The following is an 18,811-nucleotide window of genomic DNA, read 5'->3' as shown; positions in this document are numbered from 1 at the left end:
AAAACCACGGTAACTCTCGTTGAATAAGTATTATTATTATTTCTAATTGAAAATAAAAAGGTCATTCTCATGATGCAACTGAACTGTTGCTGAGCTTATAGAAATTTGTAGAAAAACAAACAGTAGATATTTACAGAGCCTATTTTTCACTCCATGTTTGTCCAATTCTATTGGACTTTTACATATCATTTTGTAAATGAAACTGTAAATACATGACAGAGTACATATGAAGAGGAATTTCACTTTTGTAGATTAAACAATGGTACAGCTAGTGGATAGATTGGGAGGAAGTGGGTGTTAGGAAACCCTCCCCTCCCTCCCCCCCCCCCAAAAAAAATGATATACTGTCCCATTATGCCCTACATAAGGTTTGAAAGATCCCCCTCCCTCCCACCCCTTGCAGTTAATCTGTAAACAAACTACTCTTGTTCTTTACTGCTTTACTTCATGCATAATACATATCTTCATTATCCTCAAATATAAATGGTTTCCAAAAAAAGTCTGAAAACAAAAGATTAGATACAGGCCTGAAAGTTCAGGCTATTTAATGGCTAAATGCCAGTGAATGTTGCCATTTGCCAGTAACAAGGGAAGTGCACTGTCAACTTTCTGGCAGCAGACATTACAAACTTCAACTCATCGGCCTGATTTCTGTACTGGACTTAAGCCCTGTGTTTCGGCTTTTTATCAGCAATTATTGGGCTCTCAAATGCCTGTACAGTAACTATTTATGTGTGTTGTAATTGATAATGCCAGTGGCAAATTTTTAGCAAGTGGCTAAATTGTGGAATTTTAGGTTTGAATTACATAGGCTTATGCTACTAACATAAGAAATATGAATATGCTAAAAGTAACAGAGATGGGGGGAAAAAACATCACTTCATCATGCTAATTTTAGTTTTAAGATGTAGAGGAAATCAATTTCTTTGTGCAAGTCATTACTTCTGTTACAAATCAAACTGTTGTTGTTGATTTTTTTGATGTAGGAAGTACAGAGATAATTCTTCTTCTGTCTTACATACTACTTCAAAATAAATTAAAACTGTTAGCAAACTGCTTATCCACTAGAGAGCCTGTGTAAGAGATTGTGTAAAAGTAAGTTGGCCTGACGTTTCGATCCTAGCAGGATCTTCTTCAAAGGCTAAATGACAAGTAACAGTAACAGAAGGGACAAAAACATGCACAGAATACAGACAGGTTAATGAGCATGGTGAACACAAAGAGATGGATGTAAGGGGATTAGTAGACAAGGGATGGAGAGAAGAAAGAAAGAAACCAACAGGGGAAGAGGAGAGGTAGGAGACATACTACTTGTATTACTTTCTTAACATGATTTTCTGAAAATTGTTGAGACCAACACAACTTTCAACCATTACTGTCAAACACCTTCTTTATATTAATGTCAAATATTTTCAAATTATCCTTACTTATAAAATGAACTTTTAAATTTGAAAAAAAAATTCAAACCAGTGACCGACCTGAGGATTGTAATCCTGACGTCACTCTTTTAAACATTTCACATAAGTTCTGGCAAATAATTTCTCTGTTTTTTTAGAATTTTTCTATTTTATTTCCCATCAGTTTTTCCATTGTTTAGTTCACTTATCAAATGGACTCTTCGACAGATAATTGGATGACCTACTTTAAGATGCAAAAGAGTGTGACAAAAAAAAAATTATAAAACTTGTTTACACATACATGGCATATCCTACTAAGCTTGTATTGTGAAGTATCGGACCAGTTACTACTCATGAGGAACGGAAAAGTTTAAATATGCGCTCAGATAGCTGGAGAAACTATACTTAGTTATACACATCGATTATTCTAGCCAAGATGTGTCCATGGACGTTTAAGGTCCCAAGTTTTATTTCTCGATTACAAATCAAACCCTCTTCTGTTAGTGTCACCCTGTGTAAGCGTTGCTCCCGATCACCATCAACCTGATGAAGGGACACAATTGAACAAAACAGCTCTTGTGACTATTCTGTATCATCAATGAATAATACTTGGTACTCCTTCTTACTATCCATGCCCATCTATTTTCTTTTGTTACCCGGCTATGGATCGCAAATCCATCTACCTATTTGTAATGGGTCTTTAAAAGTAAACGTGGTTTAGTTCATGAGCACTTCCAACTGAACTAAACGAGCATTGGTGTCTCCTGGTAACCTGTATGGCAACATGCCAGCAAATGTGATCAGTGACTTGGCTTGCATTCTCAGGCTTGATTGATGCTGTGGAAGGGCAAAACAAACAAAAACAAAAATGTCAGGTGGGTATAAAGCAATGAAAGGAATGTTTCCATAGGAGTTTAAATATCCACCTTTGTCTTTTAAAATATTATCCATCATCAAGGAACTGATAATGGATCATAATGCTTTAAGAGAAGCACTGAGACATACTGCTAAACCAGTAGGAAGGCCCTTGACTACCTTGCTAGGAAAAATAAAGTCGCAATTTAAGGATGTTAATATTAACAATTTCGAGGAAGCAATAAACCTTGCGCAAGATCGTGATACGTGGCGGAGGTTAATCACTGAGCATGTCGGATACTCAACTTACTACTTACTACTAAGGAACTGAAAGATTGCAAGCCCAAGTAGCACTGAAATGCTTTTTTAGCCACCCTTCCTTTTTCTCTTGCTCAAATGATATTTTAAAAAACTACTGGATATATTATATCATTGAAATATATATTACCAGCAAAAATGCAGCACATACGAAAACATTGGTCAAACATCAGGAGTTACTGAGTGTGCGAAACATGATAAACGTGTCCTCTATGCATTTCGTTATGAGCAAACTTTCATATGCAGGTACTCTTTTGTCCAAAAAGCATTGGGACCTCTACTGGAATGTTAAACTTGCATCATTGCCTCAAACTGGGGACATGTAACTCTGATATTGCAGCATTGAGATGGAACATTTCAGTTAAAGACAGGGAAAATGCATTGAGAGCAGCATCTTACAGCGGTGACTGATTTTATCAAAACATACAAACTGTTTCGTAGAAGTTTTTGTGATAATAATAAGTAATATTTATATAGTGCATAATCAGCGAAGCTGCTCATAATGCTTTACAAATGTAAAACCTAAATACAAATAGTAACAACAAGAACAAAAAGAACAAAAAGTGATCAGCCTTTGGTAATTACTTGAAATATATTCGAAGGAAAGTATTGGGAAAGAAAGAAATAAATATAAATGATACCCAATGACCATCCCCATTCATAATTACATCCTTCAATCAGATAACCATTCACTGTGTGCGTGTGTAGCTTACCCTTTCTTTACCCCCGTCCTCTGGCCGTGATCCAAGCCTACCTCTGGGACTCTGAGTGGTATTTGAACGAATCGAACGGTACTTGGAGCAGAGGATGTTCATCGTGGCGAGTAAAATATCCGGCAGATTCCGACGAATCTTGAGTATTTTTAGAAAAGGAAGGAGATAAAAGAAAGTTGCTCATTTCAAATATAATATCATCTTTACCAATTATTTTGGGTAGTTACTTTACAATACTTTCACTCATTATCTTTTATTATTTCCACCAGCAACTGAGGCCAAATTAATTCTTATTCAGTGTATTGCTAAAAGGTAAAAGAAATTGATGCACCTAAATTTTGAAATTCAGTTCTGATCTTTCACTGCTGATTTTTGCATACATTTTGTTTAAGCCTACTTTGGTTACCAACCCTGGGAAAAAAAAAATCAAATTTACTGCCCAGGAGATAATATGTTGTAAACTATACATAATGATCTATTGAGTTTGTACAGCCTTCTGTATACAGAATAAATGCAACACTGACCAACGCTCAGCTTGATTAGCCCACTTCCCTGTGGGTTACGTCCTTTCATAGAGCTTGACGGTCACCTAGACAGATGAAAAGAAGTTCAAGAATACAAAAACATCGGTCACTCACCTCGTCTGTGTACTGCTTAAAACTTGTAACTCGATCGTCCACAGTGTCACGTGTTAAGGCTATTACTTGGAGTCTGTTGATTGTCTGAAAAAGAAAAAAAAACTTGTTAAAGGTCTACGGCCACTTATGAACAAAATTGTCCCAATCACTCTAATAGGCATTAGAAATCATATAGATAGATAGATAGATGGTTTATTCAGCCACATGCATAAAAATACAATGGAAATTGTTCAAAACACAAGAGCTCTAAAACAGACATGAAATTGAAACGCAAAACGATGAAACACATATAAAAAGTGATATTGCATGAGTAATAAATACCGGTAGGCTATCGACAATGGTATAAAAACATTGCGATAAAAGTGACGATGTAAAAAAGTACGAATAATAAGAAATATGTACGGCAAGAACCATAAAATGTATACTTGTACGATAAACAGAGCGCTAAGTCAATGTAATATATTTAATGTTTATATATTTGTAATATGTCATTTTACCATGAAATCATATAAAAAAATAATTCAAAGATTGATCATTTTACAAGTCTTTTCTCAGTTCTAGAAGTCACATTGTTCATTAAGAATTTAATTAAGTCAACAGTTCAAAGTGATCTCAAATGATGGTTCAAACCCAGGAATTCTGTGGTCACCAACTTAAACTGTAACTTGTTATATTTAGCTCCATAACATCGCATGATTTGTGTTTGATAAAAATTATTATGATTAAGAAAAAAAAAAAAAATGATCGCCAAGAAAAAATTGGAGAATGCAATGTATTGCTCAATCTTAAAATTTGGGACTCCTTCCAAAAAATGAACTTGAATTAAAGGGAAACTAAAAAGTATCGAATATGCTAAAAGTTTCAGATATTTGATTTTACCATGATGACACAGACAAGGAATGAAGTAAGTTTTTCAAATTTTGCATTGATCCTTGTTTGAATGTCGTACACAGTAATCTGCATATACCTCTACAAACAGTTATAAAAATGATAGATGGTTTGATGAACTATCAACAGGTATGAAATAATACCTAGCCTGCTATCACTTTATGTTGGATCCTTTGAACTCTACACAATATGGCTTCAAGAATAATTTATAATAAAGTTGGTTATATGCAGGGATGTCAAGAGCTAGTTGGGGTGTAATGACAACTATATCACTGGCTCCCCATATTGAAGTCTTCATTTTGCCTTTGGTACATTTTGAAAATGAACATAAGTTTATCAAGGCCACCTAATTGACTCTGTGCCCGCCCACCCCCCTCCATCAGGCCTCTTTTCCTAAGATGTGAACCCAGTCTGACGCGGGTGAAGACTTACTTCTAGAGCCTGGTCGTGTTCCTGAGCGTGGTACTGGTCGAAGAAGGTCATCAGGTCGAGGAGGAGATAGAAGGAACGGGTGTTGGCCCTGCTTCCAGTCACAGCTTGCATCTGGTACCTCTCAGCTAGGGCCACTGCTTGCCTCCGAAGGCGATCTCTCTTGGACTGAGGAGTCATCGCCATGGAAACCAAAGGACTCAGCAGACGGTTCATTATCTCCAATACTTTACTGACGTTCTGAAAAGTGAAAGGTTAACAGAGAACTCTCAAATTATGAAAGAGAGCAAATGTAAGAATGGTGCCCCCACCTTAATGGTATTTCACTTGCAAAGTGAAAGGTTAACAGAGAACTCTCAAATTATGAAAGAGAGTAAATGTAAGAATGGTACACCCATCTTAAAAGTATTTTCACTTGCAAAGTTGTAGATATTTTCTACACATGTTACTTTCAATTTCACTTTTTCAGGAAAGAACAATTTACAATTTATAAATTATGAATAGTGTATCATTTTCACTAGTTTTCTATTCTTATCTGATTCACGAACATCCAACTCCTGACCAACACCTTTTATATACCCTTACCCAAAGATATATCTGAATTTGTATTTTTCGTTCCCTTTTTTTTTATATTTTACAATACCAAAGCACAGGACACCATTCATAGACTCACCCCTCCGAGATCATACAATTTAACAGCTTCTTCAAACAGTCCTTTGTTTTCTGTGTCGTCTGCCACTGTCTCTATCACGTTCTGAGTATCCACCCCAAATTTATCGATGGCGCCCTGTCTCCGAGACCCGTCTGCCTCTCTCCTCCCTAGTAAAGTTTCAAACTCCCTGGTCTCCACCACAAGTTCACTGAGACATTTCACAAAGTAGCTCTTTCCGTGAGTGTCATGAATATTTCTGAAGGATTGAGAAAGAGCATTTCATAGTTTAACTCCTTGTGTCGATAATCAATACAGCAATTAGGCTGCTTAAAGTTAAGATTCTGGGTTCAGGTATGGTTAACATTCCAGATAATAAGGTTCATGGACAAGATGGGAATGTTATTTTGTTTACGAGATAAACCATCAACTTTATTGGCCTATTTTGTGTTATCATTTTTTTGAATTGTTATCATACAGGAATGGCACTTCCCCATGTTAGTACTACTGATACTCACAAGTGCCAAATGTACAACAGGATAGTTAATTTGATGTGGTGACCATACTACCACAGGAATAAATACGTTAACCATCATAATGGGGATATTTGGCAGATTCTCCAAGTCTCACTAAATGTGACTCCAATATTTATCTCAAAAGATTAATCCATAATCTGGGTGGCATCTTACAACAGCTGAATTCTCTTTCACAAGTTTCCATATTTATGAATTCTCTACTGATGTTAAGAGTAAATGCAGACAAAAATAAATGTTCTGGATAAAGGAAACACCACTTGGACAGCCTTACCTTAGAAGGAAATAATACTGCAAGGCTTCCCTTGAATCTGTTGCCTCAAACTTAGCTGTATACATAATGATGAGTCTAGTGTAGTTTAATCTCTGCATAGGGCTGGGATCTTCTGGATTTCTGCTCACTAAAGGATAAAAGGATATATTAAAAAATAATTTGATATTAATGTTACAACAAATTACTCAAAGCATATTTCATAAACAAATCTCTTCTGAATATTATTGTAATGGAGGAAGAAATTGGTGCAACTATCAACAGTGTTGCCAAGGAAACAGGAGAATGCATGGGCTACAGTGTACAGTGACCTTATATATTGGTATGGTGTGCAGGTGTGGTAAGTGTCTTTAGTTTCACTGTCTGTAGATTGAGTTGGGTAGTCTTTATTGTGAACAACTGTATTTATACAAACTGATGAGGGTTGGGAATATGTTAACAATATTTTACACCAAACTTCAGAAAAGTAACATGGGTTAATTAAGCCTTTTTATATGTTATTTACTTATTTAACAATATTTTTATTCAGTTTCTTTCTTTAACAGTTTGTAATAACTATCATGTTGGAATGGCAGGAAACTTTGGGGGGGGGGGGTCTGGGGAAGGAAATAAGAAAGAAAAGACTTTAACACACAACAACTATGATCATATGGAGGCTATGAAAAAGTTACCTAATAAACAGATGTCATTTTAAAAATCACTGGCTGCATGTATGAAACATGGATAGCCATAACAATATTGTTAACTGAGTTTGACTTTTGATAACTGGTATAAATACTGCTATTCTGAGATTGGCCTCAAATGCATCGTCCTATTTTACTTTATTGGAGACTACGTCAGACAAATCCACAATTCCATTCGAACAGTCATAAATCTGACAGAAATACTCACAAATTGGTGTCTGAGTATTTTCTGGTAGAATGAGCAACCCTAACTCATGTAGGGCTATGGCCGCGTGAACGGCGTGGCTTCGTAGATTCGAGTCGGTCCGCGACAAGAATTCTATGGCAGCCTCGAATTGAGCTGACAGGAAGAGGACTTTAAAATAGAGGAATGGATTGAGATGGGCGCTGAAGTGTGACTCTCCGTATTCCTCACAGAGGGTGACCTGGAGGGTCTGTAAGGAGAGGTGGTCAGAGGGACTAGAGCTGGGAGTTTTGTCCTGGAAGGACACCTGGCAGAGCTGTGGGTGAGAATGAAATTATTATCCAGTATTAGATCAACTAAAGTATTGTCAAATATTCAGAGTTAATTACTTCACAATGAACAGGTGTGTTAGTTTTCATACAAAGGGGTAGAGATAATAATAATAATCAGCAGTTATATTTACGACGCTTAAGCTTCAGAAGTGCTATACAAGATTCGAGCACTAAATTCTTCACTGTTGCTACAATGGTTCACTCCTTTGGGTCACACATTGGTGAAGAGCTTTTGAACTTCTACACTAAATATGCTGTCATATTTGTAGGAAGTTTTCAGAATTATAATTAAGACTTCTACTAGCTTCAAAGGCTGCAATCCCAATTTTCTTATCTTTTAGTTCTAAGAAGTAAGCAAATGACTGTCTTAGTATGGCAAAATGTGACCCCCCCCCCCAAAAAAAAATCTTGCTTTTTAAGATTCATTACAGTTAAAGTAAACAGTGACTACACAGACTGATGGGAATTGAATCAGTTTTATGATATAAGATACAGAGAGGTCATCTCACCTTTAGCCAAAGATAGTCTTCTGTCTTGTCACAAATCTCAACATGGTTATCGCTGATGTCACATTTACCCATGATGCAGTACACAGCTCTGAAATCAAAATGTAAATAAAAAAAATTTAAACTAGTGAATTTAACATTTAAAATATACTGTACTGGTGTTATTAGTAAACAAAAACAAATTTTCAGACATAAAAAGTGATCAATAATTTTAGCTATGGTTTCATTATTAATTTTGATTAGATTATCACATAAGTCTGTCTGGTTGTGAAAACCTAAGCATGTACCATGGCAAGCCATCAGTAAATTAAGTCAAAAAAGACCAAACAAAATCAGAACTGAAGGTGAAATAATGGTTCTATTTGCATCATACTTTTCCTCAGTAGCTAAATATCAAAAGTGGTTCACTTATATTTTAAGCTGTTTTATTTATTTTCTCTATATTTACTGAAGTCCTCTTACCTCTTGAATGGATCAGAACTGTTTCTGACAGCTCTCCTGTAATGTAACCTCAGCTTGGTTTCTATTCCTGGAGAGAGCCTGAGGAAACAAACAAACAAAGGGCACCATTGTTATAGATTTACAAACCACAATAGCGAGAAGAAACACAACATGGAATCTGGACAATCTTTAAGGGTGATGTGAGAAATATTACCAGACTGAAATAATGGAGACACAACTTGAGCACTTCATTCTCAGAATGATCATGAGGTCAAAAGTATTAAAGGAACAAGAAAACAAATATCAACAAAGAAAAAAGGTAGGGGAGCAGGAAAAGAGAAAGAAAAAAAATTCTAAACCTATAAAGTATCATTACTTTATAAGTGCATGAGAAAAGCAAATTATAAATGTTTAATATATTTGAGTCTTAGTTCGACTCATCAAGTTTCAATTCAGAATATGAATTCTGAATTGAAACTTGATGAGTCGAATTAAATAAGCTATGTCAAATGGGGATTTCGATACTGGCTAGCATAAAAAAAACCTCCAAAGGTTTCTAAAGAGTCACAGTTCTTATGATATTTCAAGTTCATGAATATATTACCTTCTGTCTTCATTCTCCATGTACTCTTGTAGAAATTCTTCAAACTCTCCTAAATCTTGTCTGTTGATCAAAAGGATAAATATTAGTTAGATTGACATAATAATATCTATGTTTTAGGCTATTTATCATCTGAGACAGTATCTTTCTAAATTGTTTAAAGCTTCTTGAAGACTGTTTCACTGATTCAAATCATTTTAAGGTAGCAAATCTGCCCTCCAAGAGGAATTTTGATTTTCATATATCTTACTTTTGCCACTTTAAAAACAAGAAAACTGTCAATGGTTTCTTACTAAAAATTGTATTGTCTTCTTAAAGGGCAACAATGCTGGTTTAATACTGGTGTTACTAAATCGGTTGTTAACATAAAATTTGAATTTACACAACCTTGACTTTCTTGAATAAACACAACTGCACAATGATACGTTAAAGACTAAAAAGTATCCCTTTGAACAACATTTGGATACTTTCTACAGCCTAATGGTAAACATTTACATGGCGTAAGACAGTGGCTCTTGCAGACTTAGAGCATGTTACTGCTGTATGCTATGGAATGCAGATAAAGAACACAGATGGCATTGCTACACTAGACTGGAAATGCTACTACAATAAACTCAAGTGTTGCTAACCCAGCAAGTGGCACTGTTACTCTAAAGGTGATGCACCTACCTTCTCTAATCAAGAGCCTATACTACTATAAATATGACCTGCTATGATCGAAACGTCAGGCCAATTTACTTTTACACATTCTCTTACACAGGCTCTCTAGTTGGTAAGCAGTTTGCTAACAGTTTTATTTATATTGATAAATATGACCTGCTTATAAAATATACAAGAGTGTCAATATCCCAGTTAAGTGTGGTACTTTGACTAAAAGTGTGCTACTACAACTTAGACTGGAGCCTCTACAGTCATAGACAGGATAAACTACCACACTAAAACAAGGGTGTTAATACCCCCATTATATGTGACTTCTACTGAAAAAGTGCTTGTACCATAGTAAACACTAAACAGGAGTTTTAAGTACCACTACCCTGGGCTTGAGCCATCTCTGCTCTGAACAGGAGGTGCCACACTGTTTTCAAACCAAACGGCAAGGTTTTAGGTTAGCAATACCCCATATCAATCTTTAGGTATTTGTGATGAAAAGCTTAAGTAAAGCAACAAACATCATGCAGACTATGTATGAACACAGGTCAGTAAAGGACAACTTGTTTGATAACAGAAGCACTTACGAAGCACTCCGCACAGCTGTTGCTATGGCATCCAGATCGCCGCACCTCAGACAGTAGTAAATTATTGGCCATATCGGAAGGTTGTCCACTTCACCATCCTGTAAGAAGAAAAAAAAATTGGAAATGGATTATTACGTAAAAGATAAAATCATCTCCGTTACCTGTGAAAATTTGGTAAATTGTAATTCAAGCCACATAATTGTTTCAGAAATATCTGAGAGCAGATTTCTGTGTTTTGGTCAACACTTGTGCCCAACCTGCCTAGATTACTCAAGATAAGATTGCAATGAACCAAACTCAGAAACCCGACTGATTGACTATATTCCCTATCTACTAGGCCAAACAGCTGGATTGGTAATTTGATGTTGAACTTGGGTTCCTTCTAATCCAGGCACTGCAGGCAGTAGGAGTGGAAATTTAATATTAATATACAATACTGTATAACTTGGATACCTCTAGTCCAGGCAGCTGATCTGGTAATCTGATATTGAACTTGGGTACTTCTACTACAGGCAGTAGGACCGTTAATTTAATATTAATATACAATAACAACACATAAAATGGATACCTCTAGTCCAGGCAGCTGGACTGGTAATTTGATATTGAGCTTGGGTACCTTTAGTCCAGGCAGTAAGAATAATAATTTAATGTTAATACACAATAATGTATAATATGGATTCCTCTTGTCCAGGCGACTGGACTGGTAATTTGATACTGAGCTTGGGTACCCATTGTCCAGGCAGTAGGACCATTCATTACATATTAATATATAAATAATGGATTAAATGGATACCTCTAGTCCAGGCAGCTGGACTGGTAATTTGATTTTCAGGAAGGCTTGGACCAGAGGATAAGTTCCTGGTATACCTCCTAACATGGCCTGCCTCATGTTGGAACTCACAATGTTTCTGATGTATTCCACATAACTGAAAAAAGTAAGGGATCAGAAAGAAATTCAATATAAAGCATTTACAATGGTTTTGAGACGTAATATAATCCAGAGTAGGAAGTTCGATTACAATTCTATGGTGACAAAATGATTAGTTATATCAATATCTGTGTGTTGTGGGAGGAAGGCGTTGGAGGGGGTGGCAATTTGGGTGGCTGCAGGTACCAGCTTCCCTTAGAGCTCATGCCTCACTGGACACTGATGTGGAAGTGTATTAAACAACTATCACCTGACAACTGAAGAGACCAATTGAGACATTTAATGTCTTCTAACTTGACTGTTATCTCACTATTTAACTGTCCAACATTGACATTGATATTTCTGGGAAAAAAAGGCAGGTTTTTAAACCCTCACATGACTCTTACAGAGAAGAGGACTAAAATTGTTACCAGCTTTCAAGGAAACCCCTTGCTTGTGCTATCAGACTGGCCTGTACCCTGGATGTACTACGGGTGTCAGCTACATCAGATCCCTCACAGGCCGGTACTGAAGACATCTCACCAACCATGGTCCATAACTCTGTAACATTCTATGGAAGAAGGGAACAGTACAGATATGGTCATTTTAAACAAAATCTAGCAAACAAGGATCAACAAGACAGACACAAACAACTTCTACCCTAGCTGACCAGTTACAAACTAACACCGGTTAAGAACAAGCAAAATAAACAAAGTAAGCAAGAGGCCAGTCGTTGTAACATTATAAATTATGAAAGGAACGGTACAGATATGGCCATTCAAAACAAAACCTAGAAACAAACAACTACTACACTAGCTGACCAGTCACAAGCTAACAAACTCACACCGGTTAATAACAACAAAAATAAACAAAGCGAACAAAAGTAAGCAGCCATTGAGAAGCAAAGAAATTTAATTGATCTACTTTGAGATATGGTTGAATCAGTTACTAGCCAGATAAACAATATGATGAAGACACTACATGTATGAAAGGAAAAAAAGAAGAGCAAATGATCTCTTCAGACAACAGAAAAGAAGCATTAAATTTAATATTTCTTCTTAATTTGTTCTTTTCCAAATCCGTGAAGCAAACTGCCATGGTACGAGGTAAATAGATAACATTGAGATGGTATTAACTTTAATCATCCAGAATATAAGAATATGAAAATAACTCACAACAACAATTCCATGTAAGAGTTTTATAAAAAAATAAATCAACAATAAATAAATAAAAATAACTGAGAAGTTGTTTTAAAATACTCTTTTCTTAATTGTTATGTGAGTTAAAATCACTCACTTTATTTTCAAACTGCACAGAGGCTTCTTTGAAGAGGTCCACAAGGTTAGGTCTGACCCCTCTGGATACCACTCTATCATTATAAATGTACACCTGAGGTAAGGAATTAAGCCAAAGAAAAATCAATATCAAATAGATGAAAATAGTTGCATCGCTCATTTCTTCCTTTTTGCCTCAGAACAAAAGAATATTTATAGAAGATATAGAAAAAATTTCACTAAAGTAACTTTGGAATGCCCATATATGTTAATCAATGTATTTACAGCATGTGTACTCGCTGACAGACGTTTTAAGGTAGTCAGTATAGGCCCCAAATTTTGACACGCTATAATTTCTAGAAGTTTTCAAAAAGTATTTTCCTGGAGGTCTTGACTCTCAAAATTGTTCTCAGGCATTTTTTAAGGAACACACAAGATGACTGAATATCCCAGTGAGGATAATTACCTAGAAGGTTGTAATAAACCCAGTTTAAACATTTTGACCAAAGGTGACCATATTTGAACATCTAGCATATTTGGGGCCAATATACAGCATACCTTTAAGTGACAATGATCATACCTGACAGATGACAATCTTTTCTTCAACATTAATTGCAAAAAACTGAATCATATTTTATAAACTCTTAACTCTAACCCCTGTGAATGCGTTTCAATCAGATAAAGGAAATTAGCAATGTCAGGATTGACTATCTTCTATTTAAAAGTCTGCTAGATGGTCAAGGGAAGACCTGGACTTTCTCTGAAGATGTCAGAGGAGAAAAGTTGCTGATTGAATCAGTCCTGAAGGTTATCACTGGCAGATATTAACATTGCAATGTGGACACTACAATACGGTGACGACTGAAAGCAATTCGTCTTTGTCTGAGTAAAGACAACTGGTGCAAAAGTTTGACTTGTTTCCGTGAGTCATTTAATAAGCTCACAACTGATATATTTACTGACTAATTTGACTTACCTGTCGGGCATAAGCCATCTCGACGTTGTCAAGGTTACTGCGACCTTCCATGTGTACTCGGTCTGATATCATGCTGCTGCTGGAGTCGGCTGTGACATCGATTAAATCAGGACTGGAACCAATTAAAGTATCTAATATTCTCTGTTTCTCCTGGTCCCACTCGCTCTGCAATGAGTCCCAGAATCTCTGCTCGGCTTGCTGGAACGACTAGACAGGGTCAGGTGGGATTGAAATATTGTTTGTTACAAAACTGTAATATCACATATATGTGTAGTGAAGAGAATCAAATGACTTTGAGGATCGTGAAACTTTCAAATATACTAAACTTTAACTAAATCAAAACGAAAACATGTAACAGTTCACTGATTGATGATAACAACAGGCTTTGCATCTGGGACTTGTTGAACAGTCATTAAACTATATGGTGAGACCCAATTTGGGGTTTCTGTGGGTCACTGGTCTTTACCGAACGTCAGAAAATTGGTCTTCGGTTTTAAGTGCTTGTCCATATCGAACAAGTTTTTTTTAAATTTTTACATAACCATAGTCAATGCAAACCTTGATGCATTATGAGCAATATTTCTGAGTAGCGAGGATCTTACGGGTCACGGCTCAGTCCTTATGGACAGTAGTCCTAGTTTAAGGTCAGGAACAGGGACTACAAACATATATGTACATATCACAATTCTTAAATACAGTGTCTTGCTTCTGGGAAAACGATAGAGAGCCTTAGCTCTCGAGTTGGTCATCTATTAGTGGGTGACTTACTTGACCATTCAGCAGATTTCAATTCATCGAGTGTACAAATTTCTTATTATTTCATGATAGCAGAACTTCATACGTTAGGATACATTTTGGCTGACCCCCCCAAGCATCACACTGATAATACATGCAGCACAAGGTTCGGGTTTATAGTTCCATCTACAATACTGTTTGATAAAAGATGAAACATGAAGACAGCCATGGGAATTATAGAACAGCTTACAGCTTACAGTATAACAACACACTGCACAAACAGTACATTGGATATCTTTACTTTCTCAATTTTTAAATCCATCTTCCTGTATGTAGCAGACTCTAGTCAGATTCTCCATTCATGACAAAAAAAAAAGATAAAATTCCTAAAATGACACTGATATTAATTTGTTATTGCTGCTGATCGTCTGTTGCCCTTCGCACATACGTTTAATTCTTTGATACATGAATGTTAAGTAAAAACTTACATTCTGTTTTGTTTCTTCTATAACTGCCAGAAGGTTATTTTCTCTTTCATTTCTTAGAAATCCCTGAAAGATGAAAACAAAGTAAGGTAAGGTCACAACTTCTGCATGTAATATATCCATCAAAGGTTTCTCTGAGGCTACAGACCCATGCTGCCGCCCCCCATGCTGCCCCCCCCCTTCGTCTGTTTCCTTCTTTATGTATCTTCAATTTGTTATATGTATTGTTCAGAAAAGGAAGCTTGCTTGTACTCATATGCAGCAAATTTAGAAGTTTTAGAGGTATCTCACAACTTTGGGCCTTTCTATGCCGGCTAATCTTCTTCTTTTTTTTTGCGAGTAGAAGGTGGCAGCAGAGGGTGATAGCCGCACATTTCAATGACACAATGATGCGCTACAAAAATGTTTTTATACAAAATACAAATGACTTAAAACATTTTAGGCATGCCAAATTTTGCCAAAGACATTTCGGGCAAGAAGAAATGTCTTGGAAGATCCTTATGGTTTTAGTGTACATTCAGCAGTAGTATTATATATACAAAGTTGCTTCAAATATACCAGCAGTGGACTTCTTTCTGACAATTACCTGAATGTCTGTGTCTCCTACAGGCTCCAAAGGTTCAAATGTTTTTGCAGTGCTCAAGGATTCTAAACGATGTGAGATGTGAGGAACATCAAGGCCTTTGGAACCTAACAAGATCAGACTTTTGAAAAAAATGGCAAAGAGATGGAAAGATGAGTACTTATAGCAAAGGTAACTGTCCATATGAGGTAACACGTATAATATGCAGTGCATAACAAAATGAAAACAGGGCAAATTTGGAAGTAAGTTTTTTTCTGGTTATAAATCTCTCGGATAACTACCCCTTACAATCTGGTTGTCCGATCATCAAACTAGGTTGTCCAAAACAAAGGTAGAAAAACGTCAACTTTTGATGATAGATGTAAACTAATCAATGAAAAACCTGTACTTTACAGTTTTTGTTTTAAAGATATTGGAAGTATATTTGAGCCATATTTTGTTTTCCCTTACCATCAACAGCTCATTTATGATAAAGGAACACAGTAATGCAATATGAAGCCAATATTAGCAGTTGATTTTCACTCTCTTTACTTACGCTTTAACATCTGTTTCATCCTGTCCTCCGATCTGAGCTGTTTTTGTCCATAAACGTTGACTCGTTTCCATAATTTGATGGAGGTTCTGTTCAATCCGAGGGAGCTCTGTTCCCGTATCGACATCAGCTGTAAGCTGCTCCGCACTACGGAGCAAGTCTCCGAATCCTTCCATTTCATCCATCTTAGCAAGCTACTTGAACTCTATTGTAAAAAGGTCATAACCTTGTACATTTCATCTTGCAATTAATGTGCACAATATCGTACATTTAAAAAAAAAAAACATGATCCACAAAGGATGTTTGTCACAATTACATGTGGATGAAAAAAAAAAAAAAGTTTGTGGTCTTTTAAGTGTTCATCCCTTTAATGTAGACTTCTTCTACTTTATACCTTTAAATAAGATATTCCTCCGAAGTAGGGAGTCCTATAAGCAAACAAAAGAGAGTCTATGATCTGCATGTTGCTCAAAAACACTGCAAGTTTGAATCAATATCGTGTTAGCTCTATCTTGTGTTGTAGTTCTTTAGTTTGTTCAATATGCTTAGGGTAACATGACAGTTTTATGAGTGAAAAATGCAATATGTAATGTAACATTATATTGCAACTGGAAAAAAAGAGAATTCACATTTTAAGCTTTTTCTTTCTTCAAATTAATGTCAGCTCACTTCCTGAACATGATAAGAAAAAACAATGACTGCTGTAAAAATAGAAGAAATCTTCCTCAAAACTAACTGGCCAATTTTCACTTAGGTGGGGGTCAGGCTGGCTATAATTCCAGGCAAACTCATAATATACTTAGCTAAGTTACAGTTTACAGGATGTAGCCTTTATAAGCCCTACTTAGTTAGACCAGGCCTTGGCTATGGCTTGGATAGCACATGATAAGATGATGCTAGTAATAGGCCACAGTACCACTGCCAGTAATATTCATTAGGCTACTGCAAGTTGGATTCGGAAGACAAGTGAACAAGAATTGACATTTACTGCCACTATCACACTGGAACAGGCCACATTGGAGCTACCAGTTCCAAGTTAACGCAGTGTACGCTAGCTGGTTATATTAGTTAGGCTACTTAACTCTGGCCTAGGTCCTATGCCTAGGCTAAGTGCACTGTAGCAAGGATGTAAACCTAGGCCAGTAGTATGTGCAGTACGTCTATATCATGTCAATAGTCTCAAACCTAACCTTAGGCCAAGACATCATGTAGATACAAAACGGAAAACGTTGGATTGTGCCCAACAATATATCTAACAAGTAAAACATGAACACCAAAATAATAAACACAGAAACTTTGATCACCCTTTCCAAAACAGAACGCTAACCTGTACTGTTGTTTCTTTTCGGATCAGTACATTCAAAATTTAGTGTATGGCGCCGTGCGATGGACTTGATCAAGTACTAGGAGCTAGGTACTAGCTATAACAAAAGACTTGATACAGGCTAATAGTGAAGAGTAGACACTACCCGAAAAAGTTAACCGGACAAAATAAATTCTCATTGAAAGTGCGCCACTATCTCCTGGTAGGAACAACTTTGGAGTTGTTCAACAACTACTGTATGTACAACTTTGGCAAATTTCAACAGTCGTCTTGCAAAATAGCGTCAACATCAACTCTTCTCAAATTATAATCATCGATTGTAGCTAGAAGCTACCAACATGCAGTGAACGTACATGTACGTAGGCCAATCACAATGCATGAATATATATTCTGACAGAAGAACGCAACATATCACATCAGAAATGTAAATTTTGACCTCAATACATTGCTTCACCGCCATACCACCCGCCCTGAAAATGAATTTATTTATTTATTAAACTTTATTTTGAGAGGGTAACTCGTTTAGCCGAAGCTAATCTTCCACGAAGCCCTCGTACAATACAAACATAGATAAATATCAAGTAAAATATATAAGTATAAAACTAAAATGTTGCAAATTAAAAAATGCTAAGTGAAGTATGAAATTATGAATGAGTATAAACGAGTAAGATTCTTAAACTACGATCAAAATGAAACAAGAATATTATTATTAATATTAAAATTAAACAATGTGTATAAAATCAATAAAAACAAAATCACACAATTACTGATCTAAAACTTTCAAATAAAACGAAGAGAGCAATAAAACATGTCATTACTTGATAAAACGTTGAACTAATCTTTTAAAACTACTTAAGCTGTTTGCATTTTTTATTTCATTTGGTAGTGCGTTCCATTGTTTTGCAGCAATGTGGGGGAATCTTTTCCTGTGGAATTCAGTTTTTCCTCCAGTTAGAAAGACTGCCCAGATGATGTAGTTGAACGTAGGCAATATGTACATCATGAGTATACTCAAACATTTCTTTCATGTAAGACGGGGCAAGTCCGTGGAATGATTTATATACCATAACCAGCCTTTTCATATTAAGACGTTCATTGAAAGTATGCCATCCAAGTCTTTGTGAAAAATGTGGAGGGCGGAAGTATCATTCCGCCGGGCCCCGCTCCGCAAGTCAGAAAATACAAAATTAAGTTTACAAAATGGAGTGGGTGTTGAAGTGTGCTATATTGCACCAAATTGTATCTGAGGCCACCTGGAAATGCAAAAAATTCCAAAGGGGAGGGGGACACCCCCTCCCCTTAGACCCCTCCCTCAGGCCGGC

At 36.3% G+C, this 18,811-nt stretch overlaps 1 protein-coding gene across 2 annotated transcripts; it reads right to left on the bottom strand.

The window, feature by feature from the left end:
* Positions 1 to 14: 14 nt before the first annotated feature.
* LOC139965362 (nuclear pore complex protein Nup93-like) lies at positions 15 to 17,649 on the bottom strand. 2 transcript variants are annotated; one of them, XM_071967654.1, is made up of 19 exons: positions 17,493 to 17,649; positions 16,169 to 16,370; positions 15,637 to 15,754; positions 15,054 to 15,116; positions 13,831 to 14,037; positions 12,877 to 12,969; positions 12,012 to 12,151; positions 11,467 to 11,599; positions 10,674 to 10,771; positions 9,442 to 9,501; positions 8,859 to 8,936; positions 8,400 to 8,487; positions 7,583 to 7,874; positions 6,695 to 6,821; positions 5,912 to 6,146; positions 5,242 to 5,478; positions 3,922 to 4,005; positions 3,284 to 3,421; positions 15 to 2,234 (listed from the first exon to the last, which is right to left on the bottom strand). In XM_071967654.1, exons 2-19 carry the CDS (start codon positions 16,348 to 16,350, stop codon positions 2,115 to 2,117), a joined length of 2,493 nt encoding a protein of 830 aa, XP_071823755.1. In that variant the 5' UTR covers positions 16,351 to 16,370; positions 17,493 to 17,649; the 3' UTR covers positions 15 to 2,114. The 2 variants fall into 2 exon arrangements, with proteins under 2 accessions (XP_071823755.1, XP_071823757.1); XM_071967656.1 differs by having other exon boundaries at positions 17,470 to 17,618.
* Between the last annotated feature and the right edge of the window lie 1,162 nt (positions 17,650 to 18,811).

The sequence above is a fragment of the Apostichopus japonicus genome, chromosome 3 (assembly GCF_037975245.1).
Source record: "Apostichopus japonicus isolate 1M-3 chromosome 3, ASM3797524v1, whole genome shotgun sequence".
Lineage (NCBI taxonomy): Eukaryota > Metazoa > Echinodermata > Holothuroidea > Aspidochirotida > Stichopodidae > Apostichopus > Apostichopus japonicus.
This window is presented reverse-complemented; position numbering and strand designations above follow the sequence as displayed.